The sequence below is a fragment of the Garra rufa genome, chromosome 25, assembly GCF_049309525.1.
Source record: "Garra rufa chromosome 25, GarRuf1.0, whole genome shotgun sequence".
NCBI classification, from domain to species: Eukaryota; Metazoa; Chordata; class Actinopteri; order Cypriniformes; family Cyprinidae; genus Garra; species Garra rufa.
The window spans coordinates 15,842,463-15,858,715 of record NC_133385.1 but is presented as its reverse complement, the minus strand read 5'-3'; the positions used below and the strand labels follow the sequence as shown (position 1 = coordinate 15,858,715).

The window sequence follows — 16,253 nt, the reverse complement described above, 5'->3', positions numbered from 1 at the left end:
TTATTATTATTAATAATAATAATATTACTTATATAGTTATATAACATAAATATATAATATATAATGCCTCATTCATACTTTAACATAATAAACTATTATAACATTTTATGATTATTAATAATCATTTTTATTATGCTTTTGTTGTTGACATTATTATTATTCTTTATTGTTTTTTAAAAATATACACACACATTTACAGTATATGTATATCAGTAGTAGTAGTATTAATAATATTAATTATTATTATGCTTTTGTTGTTATTGATATTATTGTTGTTTTTATAAATATAAAAATAATATATATATATATATATATATATATAATCAAACTAATGATAATTTCAATAAACATACATTTATCTTAATCTTTAGTCAGTTTTGTATGAGAAATGAGTCATTTAGTGCCATTTAGCCATTATGAAGCTATTTTTCTAGTCAGGACCAAGGATGCGTGGATTTTTTAGGTTTTATCCCCCAGTGTTGTTGTGGTAGTCTGACTGGAGCGGTGATGTTGAATGATCCTGACAGGTTTGTCCCGATTCTACTGCTTGTTTGCGTACATCTGAGTAGATTTGCACACATAGCAGGGAAACAGTTGTGTGGATGCGACCGTTTGTGTGCAGCCTGCAAAAAAAACGACTATTCTATGCTTGTGTCTTGTATCCCATGTCATGCACGCAAACCCGAATCGCCACTTCACATGCAGGCCTGTGACATCACTGCATGTTGACCCCTGTTCTCCGCTTCGATTAATCAACGTGTCCTGCTCGCCCACAGGGTCCCGGTTCCCATGACAACGGGCTCTCGCCGATCCTGGCGTCAGCCCTATTTAAAGCACGCGGTCTCCAGCGCTCATTTTTTACGAAGACACGCTTGCTATTCCAGGATCCACCTACGCCTATGTGTGTCTGCCACCCGTTCTATTTATAGAGCTGGGGCTATTTTAGGAGGATAAATGAAACATGAGGGAACGAGGCAAGAAACGGGGAAGAAGGCAAGAGAAACCTGATTATGCTGGAGATGATGCAGGACAGGGACTTTCAGGGACAAGTGTGGTTCAGTTAATAGAGGAGACAGCTTTGTCTCTGGAGATTCTCAATCGCTTGTTTTCCCCTGTCACACTCTGTGTGCGTGTGTGTGTCTGTTATAGACTTTGACAGTGCCGAGGCGAATTTAAGTTATTCTCCTGACATACATACATGTATGTGAGGTTGTTCACTTGCCTTGGACATACTGAAATGTGCTTTTTATACACTGTAGAGATTTCAGAGAGACTACATGAGACCTAGAGGGTCTACTCTTTTATGGCTAATGGAGTTCTAAATTGCTCTATTTTACAATATGTAATATAAGTCTCAGGTGTCCCCAGAGTGTCTCTGGGAAGTTTCAGCTCAGATATATTATTATATCATTTCGAAAATGCCTGTTTTCGTGCATGTTTCTTTAAATGCAAATGCACTGTTGCTCCCCTCCCCCTTTTTCAGAATAGGGCTGCGCCGTTACAGCTTGTACCTCAGATACTCTGCTAAAAAGTATTTGTTTGGTTTTGATTATCATGTCTATCGCACTGAAATCATGCGTTTTAAAGCCAGATTAGCTTCTGATATAGAGTTTTCTGAGCAAACACATCCAAAGCAAGCACCATAGAAAGCAGCTGTCACACGGCATGTAAATACTAAGTTCTCTTTCATGTCTTATTGTGCTTAAACTGTCAAATACACACAAGTTTATGTTAAAAACACACAGGATTGACAAAAACAGTCAGCTACAGTGCCTTACAAAAGTATTCATGTCCCTTCATTTTTTTCACATTTTGTTTTGTTGCAGCATTATGTTAAACTGCTTTAAATTACTTTTTTTCCACATCAATCTACATCTCATACACCATAATGACAAAGCACAAAACAGGTTTGTAACAACTTTGCAAATTTATTAGAAATAAAACCCTTGAAATATACCCTTTTCTGGGACACTCGAAATTTAGCTCAGGAGCATTCATATTGCTTCTAGATGTTACTACACTTGGAGTGGAGTTAAACTGTGGCAAATTCATTTGAATGAGTATGATTTAGAAAGGCACACGCCTCTCAGAAAAGGTCTAACAGCTGAAAATGCATATCAGAGCAAAAACCAAGTCCTGAGGTCGAGATAACTGCCTGTAGAGCTCAGTGACAGACTTGCGTTAAAGCAATGATCTAGGGAAGAGTTCAGAAAAAAATCTGCTGCATTGAAGGTTCACAGAAGCATGTAGCCTAAATAATCCATAATTCAGTTACTAGTTGTTCAATTGGAAATGTCTATCCAAGCTGACAGAGCTTGAGAGGTGAAAAGGTGAGGCAAAGAATGGCAGATAATCGCCAAATGCAGATGTGCAAAGCTTGTCACATCATACCCAAAAAGACTTGAGGCTGTAAAGGTGCTTCAGCTATGTACTGAGTTAAGGGTATGAATACTTATGCAATGTACATATTTCAATGTTTTATTTTTAATAAATTTGTAAAATTTGTAAATCTGGTTTTTGCTTTGACATTATTATGGTGTATGGAGTGTAAATTGATGTGGGGAAAAACTAATTTAAAGCAGTTTAACATAATGCTGCAACAAAACAGCATGAATAAATATGAATAAAATGAAGGGGTATGAATACTTTTGTAAGGCACTGTATATCTGTAAATGTAAACATCTGGGAAAGAAATCACATGTTTATATTTGATCTGTGTGGCAGCAGCGTAATCTACAGTAAATAAATCAATAAAACCACTGCTCTTTTGTTTTCTCTGAGGCTGCGACTCTAAATAGTGTCCTGTGCTCGTCTGTGCAGCCAACGACAGAACAGTTGGCATGATTTGTTTGAACTTTCGCCATGGCGTTAAAACTGGTACACCGTTGTCGCTTGCGAAAACTAATTGGTGGTGCGGGGGGGAGCGAAATCTGATGTGTTAATTTTTTCACATGCTTGCAGAAAGAGGCTTACCAAAACAAAGTTACAGGGTTGTCCTTTTTTTTTTTACATTTTCTGGAATGGTAGATGCACTGGGGACCCAATTATAGCACTTAAATGCAGAAAAAGTCAGATTTTCATGATATGTCACCATTAAGTATCACCTTTGTCTCAAAATTTCAGGCCTGGAAAATGCTAAGAATTTTCAATTTCTTTATATTTTCTAATACAGGGTTTCTGCAGGTTTTATGAAGATAAAAGAAAGAGTATTAAAGACCTTTTTAATACCAGGTACAGAAAATGTAAGGAATAGAATGGAACCCGATGTTAAATGTAGGGATGTGCCCGAATCTGCATACCATGTTCAGAAAGGAAAGTGATGTGATGAACCTGGCTGGGACATGCTTATCATCCTCTGAATGGTGCAATTTCTGTTTATTTTAACATCCTGATCATATGATTCCTTGGCTTTTTTTTATATTATTAGCTTAAATAAGCTGACAAAATATGCAGTTACTGTAACTGTGAAATGTTACTTAAGCTGGCTACTTTTACAACTTCCCTTACAAAAATGAACAATGGTATATATATTAGATATATTTTTTATTATATAAAATAAATACAAATAAAAATTGGTTACTATATTTATAAATAATTGACCATTTTTAGCAGCAATAATTAGTAAAATATGCAAGTTTTGTTCAGTTCAGTGGCATTGTTTACATCCAGCGTGCCAATATGGCCAAGTGAAAGCACTCTTTGCTTCAAAGGTTGAAAAAACATTGTCAGACAGATCTTTATTACTTTTTAAATCATTTTAGAGTGAAATGACCACTAGGATAAGGAAAACTGATTCTGATCATCTTCATAAGTATTTTTGTTGTTTTCCAGTGCAAATTTGAAGAATGTTAAATCAAGATATTTACTTGAAAAGCAAAATGGAAGAAGATATGAGAACAAGTTTTCAGACCCCAATGACAGATATTTGTTCTTATTTTAAGCATAAGATCACTTATTTTTGTTCGGTTTTTCAGAAAACAATCAGACTTTTCAGACTTCATATCTTCAACTACAATATTAAGCAGCACAACTGTTTTAACTTTGATCATAATGTTTCTTGAAAATTCAGCTTTGCCATCACAGAAATAAATTACATTTCAAAATAGATTCAAATGAGAAAGAGTTCCTTTGAATTATAATAATATTGCACAATATTACTCTTTTACTCTATTTTTATCAAATTTTTACTCTATTTTTAATCTAATAATGAAAGAAGCATACAAGGCTTCTTTCAAAAACAGTTAAAATTATGTATTGCAAGTTACACAATTTTAAAATATATAAAAAGAATTGACTGTAGATTGGCCAATCCAAAACATGTAGTCAAGTAATCAAGACAAGCGTCGCGTGTTTACATCCTTCCAGGATAGCATCTGTCGTTTCTTAACTCTGCTGTTTGTAAGCTTCTTCAGCTTGTGCGATCTACTAAAAGCCTTAAAGGCATCAGGGCTAAAGTGAATAGAACAAAGACGCAAGTCTTTAGAACGTTTTATTTGTCCACAGGCATCTTCCTATTCTTTTCACCTCTTCTTAACACTAGGAAAGCAGTGAAGACTTACATCGCTTCTCTTGTTGCCCTTCGACTTAAAATTACATTTAGCAACTGTATGAGATGCAATTAAATTGCTGTTCTTTTCCACTTGTCTCAGTTTCTCGTTTTCTTTGCTTCACCTGCCCCTGACAGCTCCACCAAAGCAGAGGGGAGATGTTACAGATGATCTCCTCTTTCCCTTTGCTTCACTGCACTCTTGTGCTCTTCCTGTCTCTGTTTTCCCACCCTGGCCTCATTAAATCGCTACATCTGCCATAACCACCTCAGAACGAGTCGTGCAAATGTGATAAACTGGAGGCACCTCAGTGCGACGCTATTTCATTATATTACACCAAAATCAAATGAGTTCTTTTGCACAATGCGATCTGTGTGCACTTTATTGAATAAAACCCTCCATAAAATGAAATCCAGGGTTTTATTGGATTTCAGTTCTTAGGTATTGTTTGTGTAAATCTGTCTTTCTCTCTCAGGTGATTCATCGGTGCGCTGCGAGCAGTTGGATATGCTGCTGGAGTGGGGCGCAGAGTTCAAGAGGGCTACCTCGGGTCCCACGGATGAGGAGAAGGCTCTGGAAGATCAGGTGGCCTTTGATGTCATCCTTGGAGACCTCAACTTTGACAACTGCTCTTCAGGTGCCAGCATTCTCCTTAAAGACAGCTGGGAATTTTATATTAAAGCAATAAACAGCTAAATGTATTCTACAGAAAAAACTTTGCAGAAGATTTATTATTATTAATAAATATTAATTATATATTAAATGTATAAATATAATATTATTGCATATTTTGTATGTTATATTTTATGATATTAAATAATTTCTATACTGAATATATTGAGTATATATATATAGCCATTTTATTTTAGTGTATTATATTTTACAATATTATATATTATACAATATTTTATTACAATATTTGTACAAAATGTAAAAAAGTAAAAAAAATTCACTAAGATTATTATTATTATTATTAATAATAATAATAATAATAATAATATATATATATCCATTTTATTTTACTGTATTATCTTTTACGATATTATATATTAAACAATAATTTATTATTTTTATTATTTATTATTATCTTTATTATTATTATTGCAATAAACAATTCTTCTCTCCAGTCCAGTTTTCAGTTTTTTTTTTTAATTACTTTTAATAATAACAAGATTTTAGTCTTTCACAATTTCTTGGGTTTTTTTTGCCTAAAATTTCAGAGACAGAACTATGCATGTTATATAATAATAATAATAATAATAATAATAATGATGATGATAATATAAAATATTAGTTTTATTATTAAATATGTATTTATATTATTTTTTATATTATATTTATATTATACTATATTTTATTATATAAAAAAATCGATTTAATATTGGCAGATTAATAATAATAATAATAATAATAATAATAATAATAAATAATAATAATATAAAATATTAATTTTATTATTTAAATGTGTATATATATTATTTTTCTATATATATTTATACTATATTTATGTTATACTATATTTTATTATATTAAATAAATCATCTCTATATTGAATATATTGAGTATGATTGATGTAGCCATTTTATTTTACTGTATAATCTTTAATAATATTATTATATATTATACAATATTTTATTTATTACAATATTTGTAATAAACAATTACAACATGTAAAAAATGGCAAAAATGTATTATTATTATTAGTAGTAGTATTAATAATGATAATAATATAAAACATTAATTACATTATTAAATGTGTATTTTTCTATATATTTTATATTATATTTACATTATACTATATTTTATTATATTAAATAAATAATTTCTAAATTAAATATAAATTGCAATTTATGTATATAGCTATTTTATTTGACTATTATATTTTACGATATATATTATACAATATTTTATTTATTATTTGTTATTATTATTAAAATAAACAATTCTTCTTTCCTATCAAATTTTAATTTTTTACTTTTAATAATAACAGGATTTTTTCACAATTGATCTTTCACAATTTTTTTTTTTTTTTTTTTTTTTTACATAATATTTTAGAGCCAGAACTATGCATTATATTGTATTAATAATAACAATCAGCTTGTTGTGTATGACCAGAAGGAGGCAATGTAACCCCTTCTAAAAGACTCTTTCTTTCTCACACGGTTTCTGTCTTCCAGAGGATAAGCTAGAACAGCAGCATGCCCTCTTCACTCATTATAAAGACCCCTGTCGTCTTGGTCCTGGAGAAGACAAACCATGGGCCTTGGGTGAGTTCAGTCAAAAAACGTCTACAGACAGTGCCATGAGAGTTTGGGCGTTGTGGGTTAGAGGATACAGATCTGCACTTGTGGTTGACCAATGTGGTTTTTTCAAGAACTAATGCAAATGGTAATATCTAGGGAGTAGAGTGCTGATATAATAGATGTACAAATATTTATTTATTTAATATATAACACATAGTTCAGACTGATAATTTTATTCAGTATTCAGTATTTCAGTATGCCCTTTTGTGACCTTTTAAACACACAAAAAGATCTCTTATAGCATGGTACATGACAAAAGTGTCTCGATTTCTCTGAGATTTTAAAGTTGCTTCCATGTCAGAGCTAAATTAGATGTCACACGGCTGTGCTCTCCACGGCCACACACAGATGGTGCACTAGATGAGCTGGCAGGAGACCACGGGAGAGAAGTTGCCCAGCCCCACTTCTGAAATAGATCTAACAGAGTGCAAGCCTTTAATGACACTTCTGATTTTAGTGGCCACCATTTGTGGGCGCGTTCCACTTCTCTTTTATAGCACACCCTGGTTTTTTTCTCTCTTCTGAGGTTTAAGGTCTGGTGAGAGTATTGACACTCTGAATGCGTTTCGCCTGAGAAGAGCCTCAAAAAACTGGATGAGAAAAAAAAAACGTAGTACAAAAATTTAACACCAATATTTACTTAAAGTGTATAAATCACTGTTTTTTCTAAAGAAACATTGTCCGACAGTGACACCAGCAGGTAAAGTTACAGCGGGAGTCCACGTCTCTTTCGCCTCCCCTGAGCCCATTGAGTTTTAACAGTCTCCCTAAAACGTGCACTGAGTTTGTTGGGGGGTAATTGCGAATGAATGAGGGAAAGTCACATGAGAGGAGGCAATGCCTCTATTGTGATATGATTGGGTATGACTGGTTGCGTTTGGCTGTGATTGGTTCATGCGATAAATGTGTTTGCGTGCGTTCCGCGTTCGCGAATAAGTCTGAATGAACAATCAAATGCCATTATTGGGAAGACTAATTTAAAAAAGTAAGATATAACAACTTTGTTACGTCAAAATAATATAAATAATGCCACTTGAAATGGCATTAAAACATGACCTGTGGGAGTTTTTAGTGAATAATAAGCTTGGTGAAATTAAATCTCAGCATCTGTGATTAATATTTAAAAAGTGTTAATGACTGATGATCAAAAAAAAAAAATCGAAAATAGTTGAAAGTTAAAGGAGTAGTTCACTTCCAGAACAAAAATTTACAGATAATGTACTCACCCCCTTGTCATCCAAGATGTTCATGTCTTTCTTTCTTCAGTCGTAAAGAAATTATGTTTTTTGAGGAAAACATTTTAAGATTTCACTCCATATAATGGACTTCTATGGTGCCCCCGAGTTTGAAACTTTAAAATGCTTTTTAAATGCAGCTTTAAACGATCCCAGCCGAGGAAGAAGGGTCTTATCTAGTGAAACGGTCAATTATTTTCTTAAAAATTTACAATTTGTATACTTTCTAACCTCAAATGCTTGTCATGTCTTCTGCGTGAACGCTGTGTATTCCTCGATGTAATCGTCCTACATCGCTGTTTTACCTTTTTGTAAAGGCCGTTTGACCTTCTTTGCACATTCACTTTGTACACACACAATTTTAAAGTTGGAGGAGAAAATGAGATGGCGGTTTTTCGACATACCCTAACTGTCTCTGTTCATACAGAGCTAGACAAGACAAACGTTTCAGGGGTAAAAAGTATAGAAATTGTCAATTTTTTTAGAAAATAACTGATCGTTTCACTAGATAAGACCCTTCTTCTTTGGCTGGGATCATTTAGAGTCCTTTGAAGCTGCATTTAAACTGCATTTTGGAAGTTCAAACTCTGGGGCACCATAGAAGTCCATTATCTGGAGAGAAATCCTAAAATGTTTTCCTGAAAAAACATGATTTCTATTATAATTTATTTATTTTATTTTTATTTTTTGTGTGTATGTGCTATTGCCCTTCACTGATTCTTTGAATACAAGCTGATGGATGGTTGTATATTCTGCTGTAAGACACCCATACCACTGTTTTGTTATTTTCAAATAATTAATTAAAAAAAAAAAAAACGATTTCTTTACGACTGAAAAATAAAGTCATGAACATCTTGGATGACAAGGGGGTGAGTACATTATCTGTAAGTTTTTGCTCTGGAAGTGACCTACTCCTTTAAAAATAACAGCTGAACATAAGTTCACAAATAATATATATTGTTTAAATTGTTACTTCATTGAGTTATTATTTTGGATATTATATAAATATAAAATGCTTAAAAACACTAACTTCATGAGATTCATACTTGGCTTTAATGAATAGAATATTGATTGCATTGTTAATGTAAACATATAATTTATAATTACATATAATAACCAAGAAAATGTTACTAGGACTAGGACTAGGAATTTTTCAACAGACCTAACAAATCTGGTACACTCTGGTACACATAGTTCTCAAAACATGCAAAGAAGTTTTTAGAAAGTCAATGAAATGTTTAAATAAAGAACAGTAGTCACAAAGAGCACCTTAATGGAAAGTACTGGAACTATCAATCTGGTTACGCTATCAATGAGGTGTTAAGAGCAAAAAAAAAAAAAACAGAAGAGAGAAAGGGTTAGTTGGAGATGGCCAATTAGAAACATGTATATGTGTATATCAGAAGCACAGTCGTGACTCATACAGATTTCCCTTCAGCTTATTTTAATGCTGGTGTTACTCCCAGTGGTCCCAGTGGGTTTTGTCCCTCTAGTCGCTCCTAAGAGACCTTGATGCACATAGTTGTCAAACATCTGCTACTTGAATGATTTAAGGGTCTTCTAAGTGGTCATACTCTCAGGATATAAATATGTTAGAGGGCTAGTTCACACAAAAATGAAAATGCTGTCATTAATTTTTCACCCTTATGTCGTTCCAAACCTGTAAGAAATTCGTTCATCTTCAGATCAGAAATTAAAATATTTTTATATCTTAATTTGTATTCTGAATGAGAAGGTCTTACGGGTTTTGGAATGACATAGGGTTAGTATTTAATGACAGAATTTTTTTTTTTTTTTTTTTTTTGAGTAAACTATCCCTTTTAAAACCTCCAGTATATCTTCAATTCATATGTAACCTGTAACTGCATGTTTGCATGTGCATATTATACAGGTACACTGCTGGACACAAGTGGTCTGTATGATGAGGAAGTCAGCTCACCAGAGAGCCTACAAAAGTAAGTTCAACACAAACACAAATATATGTATATATAGATTATGAGTTCATGACAGACACACTCAGTCGTATTGCATTTCTCCGACAGAGTTATGGAGAATGAAGAGGGGAGAAAAGAGTACTTGGTGTTCCCCGCTAGCAAGAATCATTGTCCCAGCCAGAAGGGGCGCAAAATCCCCCTGAAAGGCAACGGCAGAAGAATCGATTACATCCTTTATAAAGAGGAAGGCCTGCAGCCAGACTGGAAAGTGGTGAGTTCTGATTACTAAACGTACTTCCCTTTTCGAGTGTATTATGCAAATAATGACTAAAATTCACAGTGTATGCAAAAACATGGGACTGCACATGGGAGGTCAGTAAACAAATTGAACTCCAGTTGAGTGGCATGTTCATGCCCGTGTTTGAAAAAAAGTACTACCATACTGCTTGGGCTGCATTTGTAGTATAAATGATATATAATTTGCAACAGAACATACTGCACTGGGTATCATATCCCCCAATGCAGTGTGAAAAAATAATAACAGCCATGATTTTAAACAAGATGTTAATCTCTTATCATCTTTATAAAATGTAAACTGGATGCCATTAAATGTGTCAAACATGCTACTTATTAATTATTTAAAGATTTTTATATAAAATATTAGTTAATTCATACTGCCCAGTGTTGCTACTGTTAACTAAAACACACACGCACACACACACACACACACACACACACACACACACACACACACACACACACACACACACACACACACACATACACAAGTGTTTTCTATTTGAATATTTTTTCAAATGTAATTTATTCCTGTGATTTCGAAGCGGAATTTTTAACATCATTACTCCAGACACGATCCTTCAGATCGTGAAATCGTAAAAACAGTTGAGTAGAATTGTTTCAGGTTCCTTTGAGGAATAGAAAGTTTAGAAGAACAGCGTTTATCTGAAATAGAAATCTTTTGTAACATTATAAATGTCTTTATAATCACTTTTGATTCATTTAAAGCAACCATGCTTAAATGCTGATCTTTGGATCTTTCTATTGATCAAATAATTCTAAAAAAATTATTAAAATGTTAATAATAATAATAATAAAAGATGTTTCTTAAACAGCAAATCAGCATATTAGAATGATTTCTGAAGAATTATGTGACACTAAAGACTGGAATAATGAGGCTAAAAATTTTGCTTTGATCTCAGGAATACATTACATTTTAAAATATATTCAAATAGAAAGAAGTTATTTTCAATAGTAAAAATATATCACAATATTACTGCTTTTACTGTATTTTGGATCAAATAAATGCAGGCTTGGTGAGCAGAAGAGAATTCTTTAAAAACATCAAAAAACTTACTGTTCAAAAACTTTTGACTGGTAGTGTGCATATATATATATATATATATATATATATATATATATATATATATATATATATAATTTTTTTTATTAATACTAAAACTGTATATAAATACTACTAAATTAACACTATTGCTACATATCAATTTTAAAGAAATGTTTTTCAAAAGTGAAACAATATTCCACAATGTTTCTGACATGGCATACAGTTGTCTTGGAAATTATACTGTACTTAATTAATTATTATTTTCTTGTTTTTTATAACAGTGTAGGCGATATGATCAAATAATTTGTCAAGACTAAATTAAAATATAATTTAAAACTCTATGTTTTAATGTATTAAATAATTATGAAAATGTGTATACAGTGCAGCTGTATTATTTCCAGTTTGTTTATCACACTAGAAATGGAAGGCTATTGCCTATTGCCTCAGTATATGCACTTATGTATGTGCACTTATATAGTATATGCATAAATGTGCTGCAGAAATAGTAAGTGCTGCTTAGCTTTATTGGTGCACTGTACAGCATTTGTGTCAAGTAGTAAGATAATGTTATATGCTTATTAAACTCTTTGGTGCCATCCTATGGAGCAGTGTTGGAATAGCATCCAATAAGATAAACAGGATCTGACACATTGTTCCAATTCACATATTCACAGAGGAATACATTTCTATATAATATATTTTTGCTGTTATTTTAATAGTTATTAAACACTTGATCTATCACCCCTTAAAGGATATAGAGGAGTTCAGCTTCATCACTCAACTTGCTGGATTGACTGACCACCTCTCAGTGGCTGCAAGATTGGTTGTGTCAACCGGAGAAGAGGAGACTTAGGACCCGGCCATAATTCAAAAAAATCAATGCCACGGAGAGAGAGGGGAGAGGCAAAGAGAGAGCGAGAGAAGTGACTGAAAGGAAAAGCAGCAGGAGGAGGCATTCGTCAAGCTTCCCGACAGATGAGGGCAGGGTGATGGAGAGGATTGGTAAGTCATAAAAAACGATGGATGACATAGATGGAGAACACAGGCAAGAGAGGGGGGTGAAGTCAAGGAGAAAACCACCAATCAGCTCAAAGCAGCGTGAAGGTGTGTGATTTTGTGGACTTTGGTTCTTCATCCACCCCTGGACTCTCTGTGTTTACATCTGAACTGAAGAACAAAATTAAAGATTTACTCACCTTTGCACTTCTGAAGCTTCTCTGGGGCCCCTAAAGGGGCGGAGGCCATTTTCTGGTGCCATGACCCGGATATTCGAAGGAAGGCTGTTGCATGGAAGAATGCGTACGTTGACTCTTCTGGTCGTCCTGTCACACAACATGGACAAGGACATGTACGTCTGTGTGTTTAAAGTTAGTCCACCGCAAGATCTATCCCTCAGCGTTCTTCAAAAGACCTCAGCAAGTGTCTTTCTTTTCTAACGTCTTTCTAAGGTTTCTATGGCCTTGCGCCATCTTTTTAGGGAGTTTATATACAATACTGATAAAGGTTGCATTGTATGGCCTCATGTAACACTAAGTTAAGCGATTAAGAACATGTTTCCTTGACCACAATGGGATCAAGTCCTGAAATATGGCAGTGGCGCCATTACTGCAGACTATGGGAAAACTGAGCAATTGGTGGAGATTTGTTCCTAAGCTGTTGGTAGATGCATGCTTGCCAGTGCACTGCCATGTTTGTTCATGGCCTGCATGTTTGACGTGAACCCAGAGACGCAATTAACACAGGCTACTTTACCACACACACCCCCTTCCCTAACAATTTTCCTTCTTGCAGTATTGCTGTGGCTCCATCACAGGAGAATGGTGTCGTGAAAGGCATCACAGTGTTCACTGTTTACATATTTGAGCCAAGATTGTCGTTCCCTGCAAATGTTTACACACTTATCAGGCAACGGTACCCCGAGAACTACTCCAGGTAGACCCACCGAAGCTCGCTCTTCATGTGTTAACACAATTGCTTTTATACTCTCTAAAATTCTCTTGTTATAAGTTGTTATTATTGCTATTATTGTTATTATTATTATCATTATTCTTATGATTACTATGGTTCGTAGATTTGACATTATGTGCTTTTTACAAATGACTACATTCCCCATGATGCATTTATCTGCTTTTTGCTGTGTTTAGGTTTACAGCAAGTAGTTTAGAGCTCCGCCCTGTTTTGACTGACAGACTAATTGGCCAATCAGTATGCCTGTAAACACCATATCAATTGCTGTGTTCCATTCAGTTCTGAATGTGCAAGGGAATGTAACTGAGAATGCAACCGAAACACCAGAACCAAAAGGTTTTGCATACTCATTCTTTGTGATGTGGAAATGCATACTAAAATAAGAAAAGAAAGTATTTCTTTATCATTGGGTTGAAAGGTTCTAATCGTGGAGAGTAACTCTTAAGAATCAATTCTTTTTGGTCAATCAAAAACATACAGCACAAGCACTGAAGTCTGATTCCTGAATGACTGACTCTTCTGAGTCAATTATTTTTGCAAGAACTGGGAAATCCGGGTCCCTGAATGAATGACCCTTTTCAGTAGATTTGTTCAGGTGAATCAGAAACATACAGTGCTATCAGGGATGTCCAATTCTCGAATGAATGATCATTTTGAGTGGATTTTTTTAGTGAATCCTAAAAATACAGAGCAACCAAGGAAAACTGGTTTTCCTGGATGAATGACTCCTTTGAGTCAGTTCTTTTTGGTGAATCAAAAACAAACAGCACAAGCATTGAAATCTGATTCTTAAATAACTGACTCTTTGGAATCAATTGTTTTTGGTGAATCAAAAACACAGCCATTTTGAGGTGATTCTTTCGGGTGAATCAAAAATACAGCGCAACCAGGGAAGACTGGTTCCTGGATGAATGACTCTTTTGAGATGATTCTTTTTGGTGAATCAAAAACATACAGGGCGATCAGTGAAATCCAGATTCCTGAATAAATGACCATTTTGGGTCATTTCTTTCTGGTGAATCATAAAAAATACAGTGCCACCAGGGAAGACTGGTTCTTGGATGAATTACTCTTTTGAGTCAGTTCTTTTAGGTGAATCAAAAATATACAGCGGAAGCATTAAAGTCTGATTCCTGAATGATTGACTCTTTTGAATAAATTCTTTTTTGGTTGAACTTCTAGCATGACCAGTGAAATCCGGTTCCCTGAATGAATGGGCATGAATGGGCAATGCTGAATCATAAAAATACAGAGCAACCAGGGAAGACCGGTTCCTGGATGAATGATTCTTTTGAGTCAGTTCTTTTGATGAATCAAAAACATAAAGTGCAAGCATTAAAGTCCCGAATGACTGATTGTTGAATGACTGACTCTTTTGAGTAGATTCGTTTTGGTGAATCAGAAACATACAGTGCGATCAGGGAGGACCGTTTCCTGAATGAATGATTCTTTTGAGTCAGTTCTTTTTGGTGAATCAAAAACATAAAGTGCAAGCATTGAAGTCCTGAATGACTGAATGAGTTGATTCTTTTTGGAGAATCATAAAAATACAACGCAACAAGGGAAGACCAGTTCTTGGATGAATGACTCTTTCGGGTTGATCCTTTTTGGTGCATCAAAAACATACAGGACGACCAGTGAAATCTGGTTCCCTGAATGAATGACTGTTTTAAAAAGATTTTTAAATTGACCATTTTGACCATTTTGACCATTTTAAATTGACCATTTTGAGTTGATTCTTTTTGATAAATCATAAAAATACAGAGCAACCAGGGAAGACCGGTTCCTGGATGATTGATTCTTTTGAGTTGATTTTTCATTATTATTTTTGTTTTGGTGAATCAAATACATGCAGCTTTTAACAACTAACAGTGAGATTTATAACAGCATAATTACGATTGTTCATATGACAACATCTAGTTAAAAATATATGTTACATGTGTTTGTCAGTATTTTATTATTTAATATACAAAGCCAAATACAACTTTAGTAAAGTTGTAAACTTACATGTTGTTCTACAAATTATTTTAATTGTTTAATAGAATTAAATGTCTTATTTTCCCAAAAAAAAAAAAAAAAATGTGGTTGGAAGCCTTTGATAAACACATCCCACATCAAACTCTGGATGGAACGCAGCATTGATCTAGTCCCAATGCACCCACCCGCCACTAATTTTAATCTTGCGTATCTTTCTTCAATCAGGTCAGTGTGCCATAATAATGAACCCTATCCAGTACTAATGCTTGTAAGGGACCACAGGGTATGATTCAGACTATCTGTTGGCAGTAGAACCCGTGTTCATTTAATCTGAGGTTAAACTCTTTCTATCGTATCTAAACTGACGTCATTTTTCAAGGTCAGTGTTAAAGGGTCGGACAGGGAGAGCTGTAGTAGAGATGCATGCAGTGAAATAATGAAGCTTCACAATTCTCACTCTCATCGCTGTCCATTAAGATCTTACTGTTCTCTATATATTGTTTTCGAGACTATGTACTTTTTTGTTGTTGTTTCTCTTTTCTTTTTCTTTTTAAAATTTCGAGGAATGCAGCTTGCTACAAGCTTTCAGCTGGTCAGGCTCTCAAGGGGAACGTGGAAAGGGAAAAGCTTTCTCAGTGTCAGCTCTTTATAAATGCATTTTGGTTCTGCTTTTTATTAAAAAATCCCTCTTTGATTCAAAGTGTGTGTGTTTTGATTATTCATTAAAATGTGTTTAGAGGTTAGTTTCACTTTTTTTCCCCAGTGGAATTAACACATTATATAAATATCTACAAATGTAAAAAACTATTTTCAGTGTTTCTTTGATGAATAGAAAGTTCAAAAGACATCATTTATTTGAAATAGAAATCTTTACTCCCACTTTTGATCAATTGAATGCATCCTTTCTGAATAAAAGTATGAATTTC

General features: G+C 33.9%; 1 protein-coding gene across 1 annotated transcript; it reads left to right on the top strand.

Annotated features, from left to right (window-relative positions):
• Positions 1-961: 961 nt before the first annotated feature.
• LOC141301357 (sphingomyelin phosphodiesterase 3-like) lies at positions 962-16,021 on the top strand. The gene is made up of 6 exons (XM_073831599.1): positions 962-1,124; positions 5,023-5,184; positions 6,725-6,814; positions 9,977-10,040; positions 10,128-10,290; positions 12,134-16,021. Exons 1-6 carry the CDS (start codon positions 962-964, stop codon positions 12,233-12,235), a joined length of 744 nt encoding a protein of 247 aa, XP_073687700.1. The 3' UTR covers positions 12,236-16,021.
• Positions 16,022-16,253: the final 232 nt, after the last annotated feature.

What these genes read in the sequence shown, in the direction of transcription:
- LOC141301357 (XM_073831599.1), top strand. Translation starts at nt 962, where the DNA reads ATGAGGGAACGAGGCAAGAAACGGGGAAGAAGGCAAGAGAAACCTGAT. An exon ending in AGACAAACCATGGGCCTTGG is followed by an intron (nt 6,815 to 9,976) that starts GTGAGTTCAGTC and finishes CATATTATACAG; the next exon opens with GTACACTGCTGGACACAAGT. An exon ending in TGCAGCCAGACTGGAAAGTG is followed by an intron (nt 10,291 to 12,133) that starts GTGAGTTCTGAT and finishes CACCCCTTAAAG; the next exon opens with GATATAGAGGAGTTCAGCTT.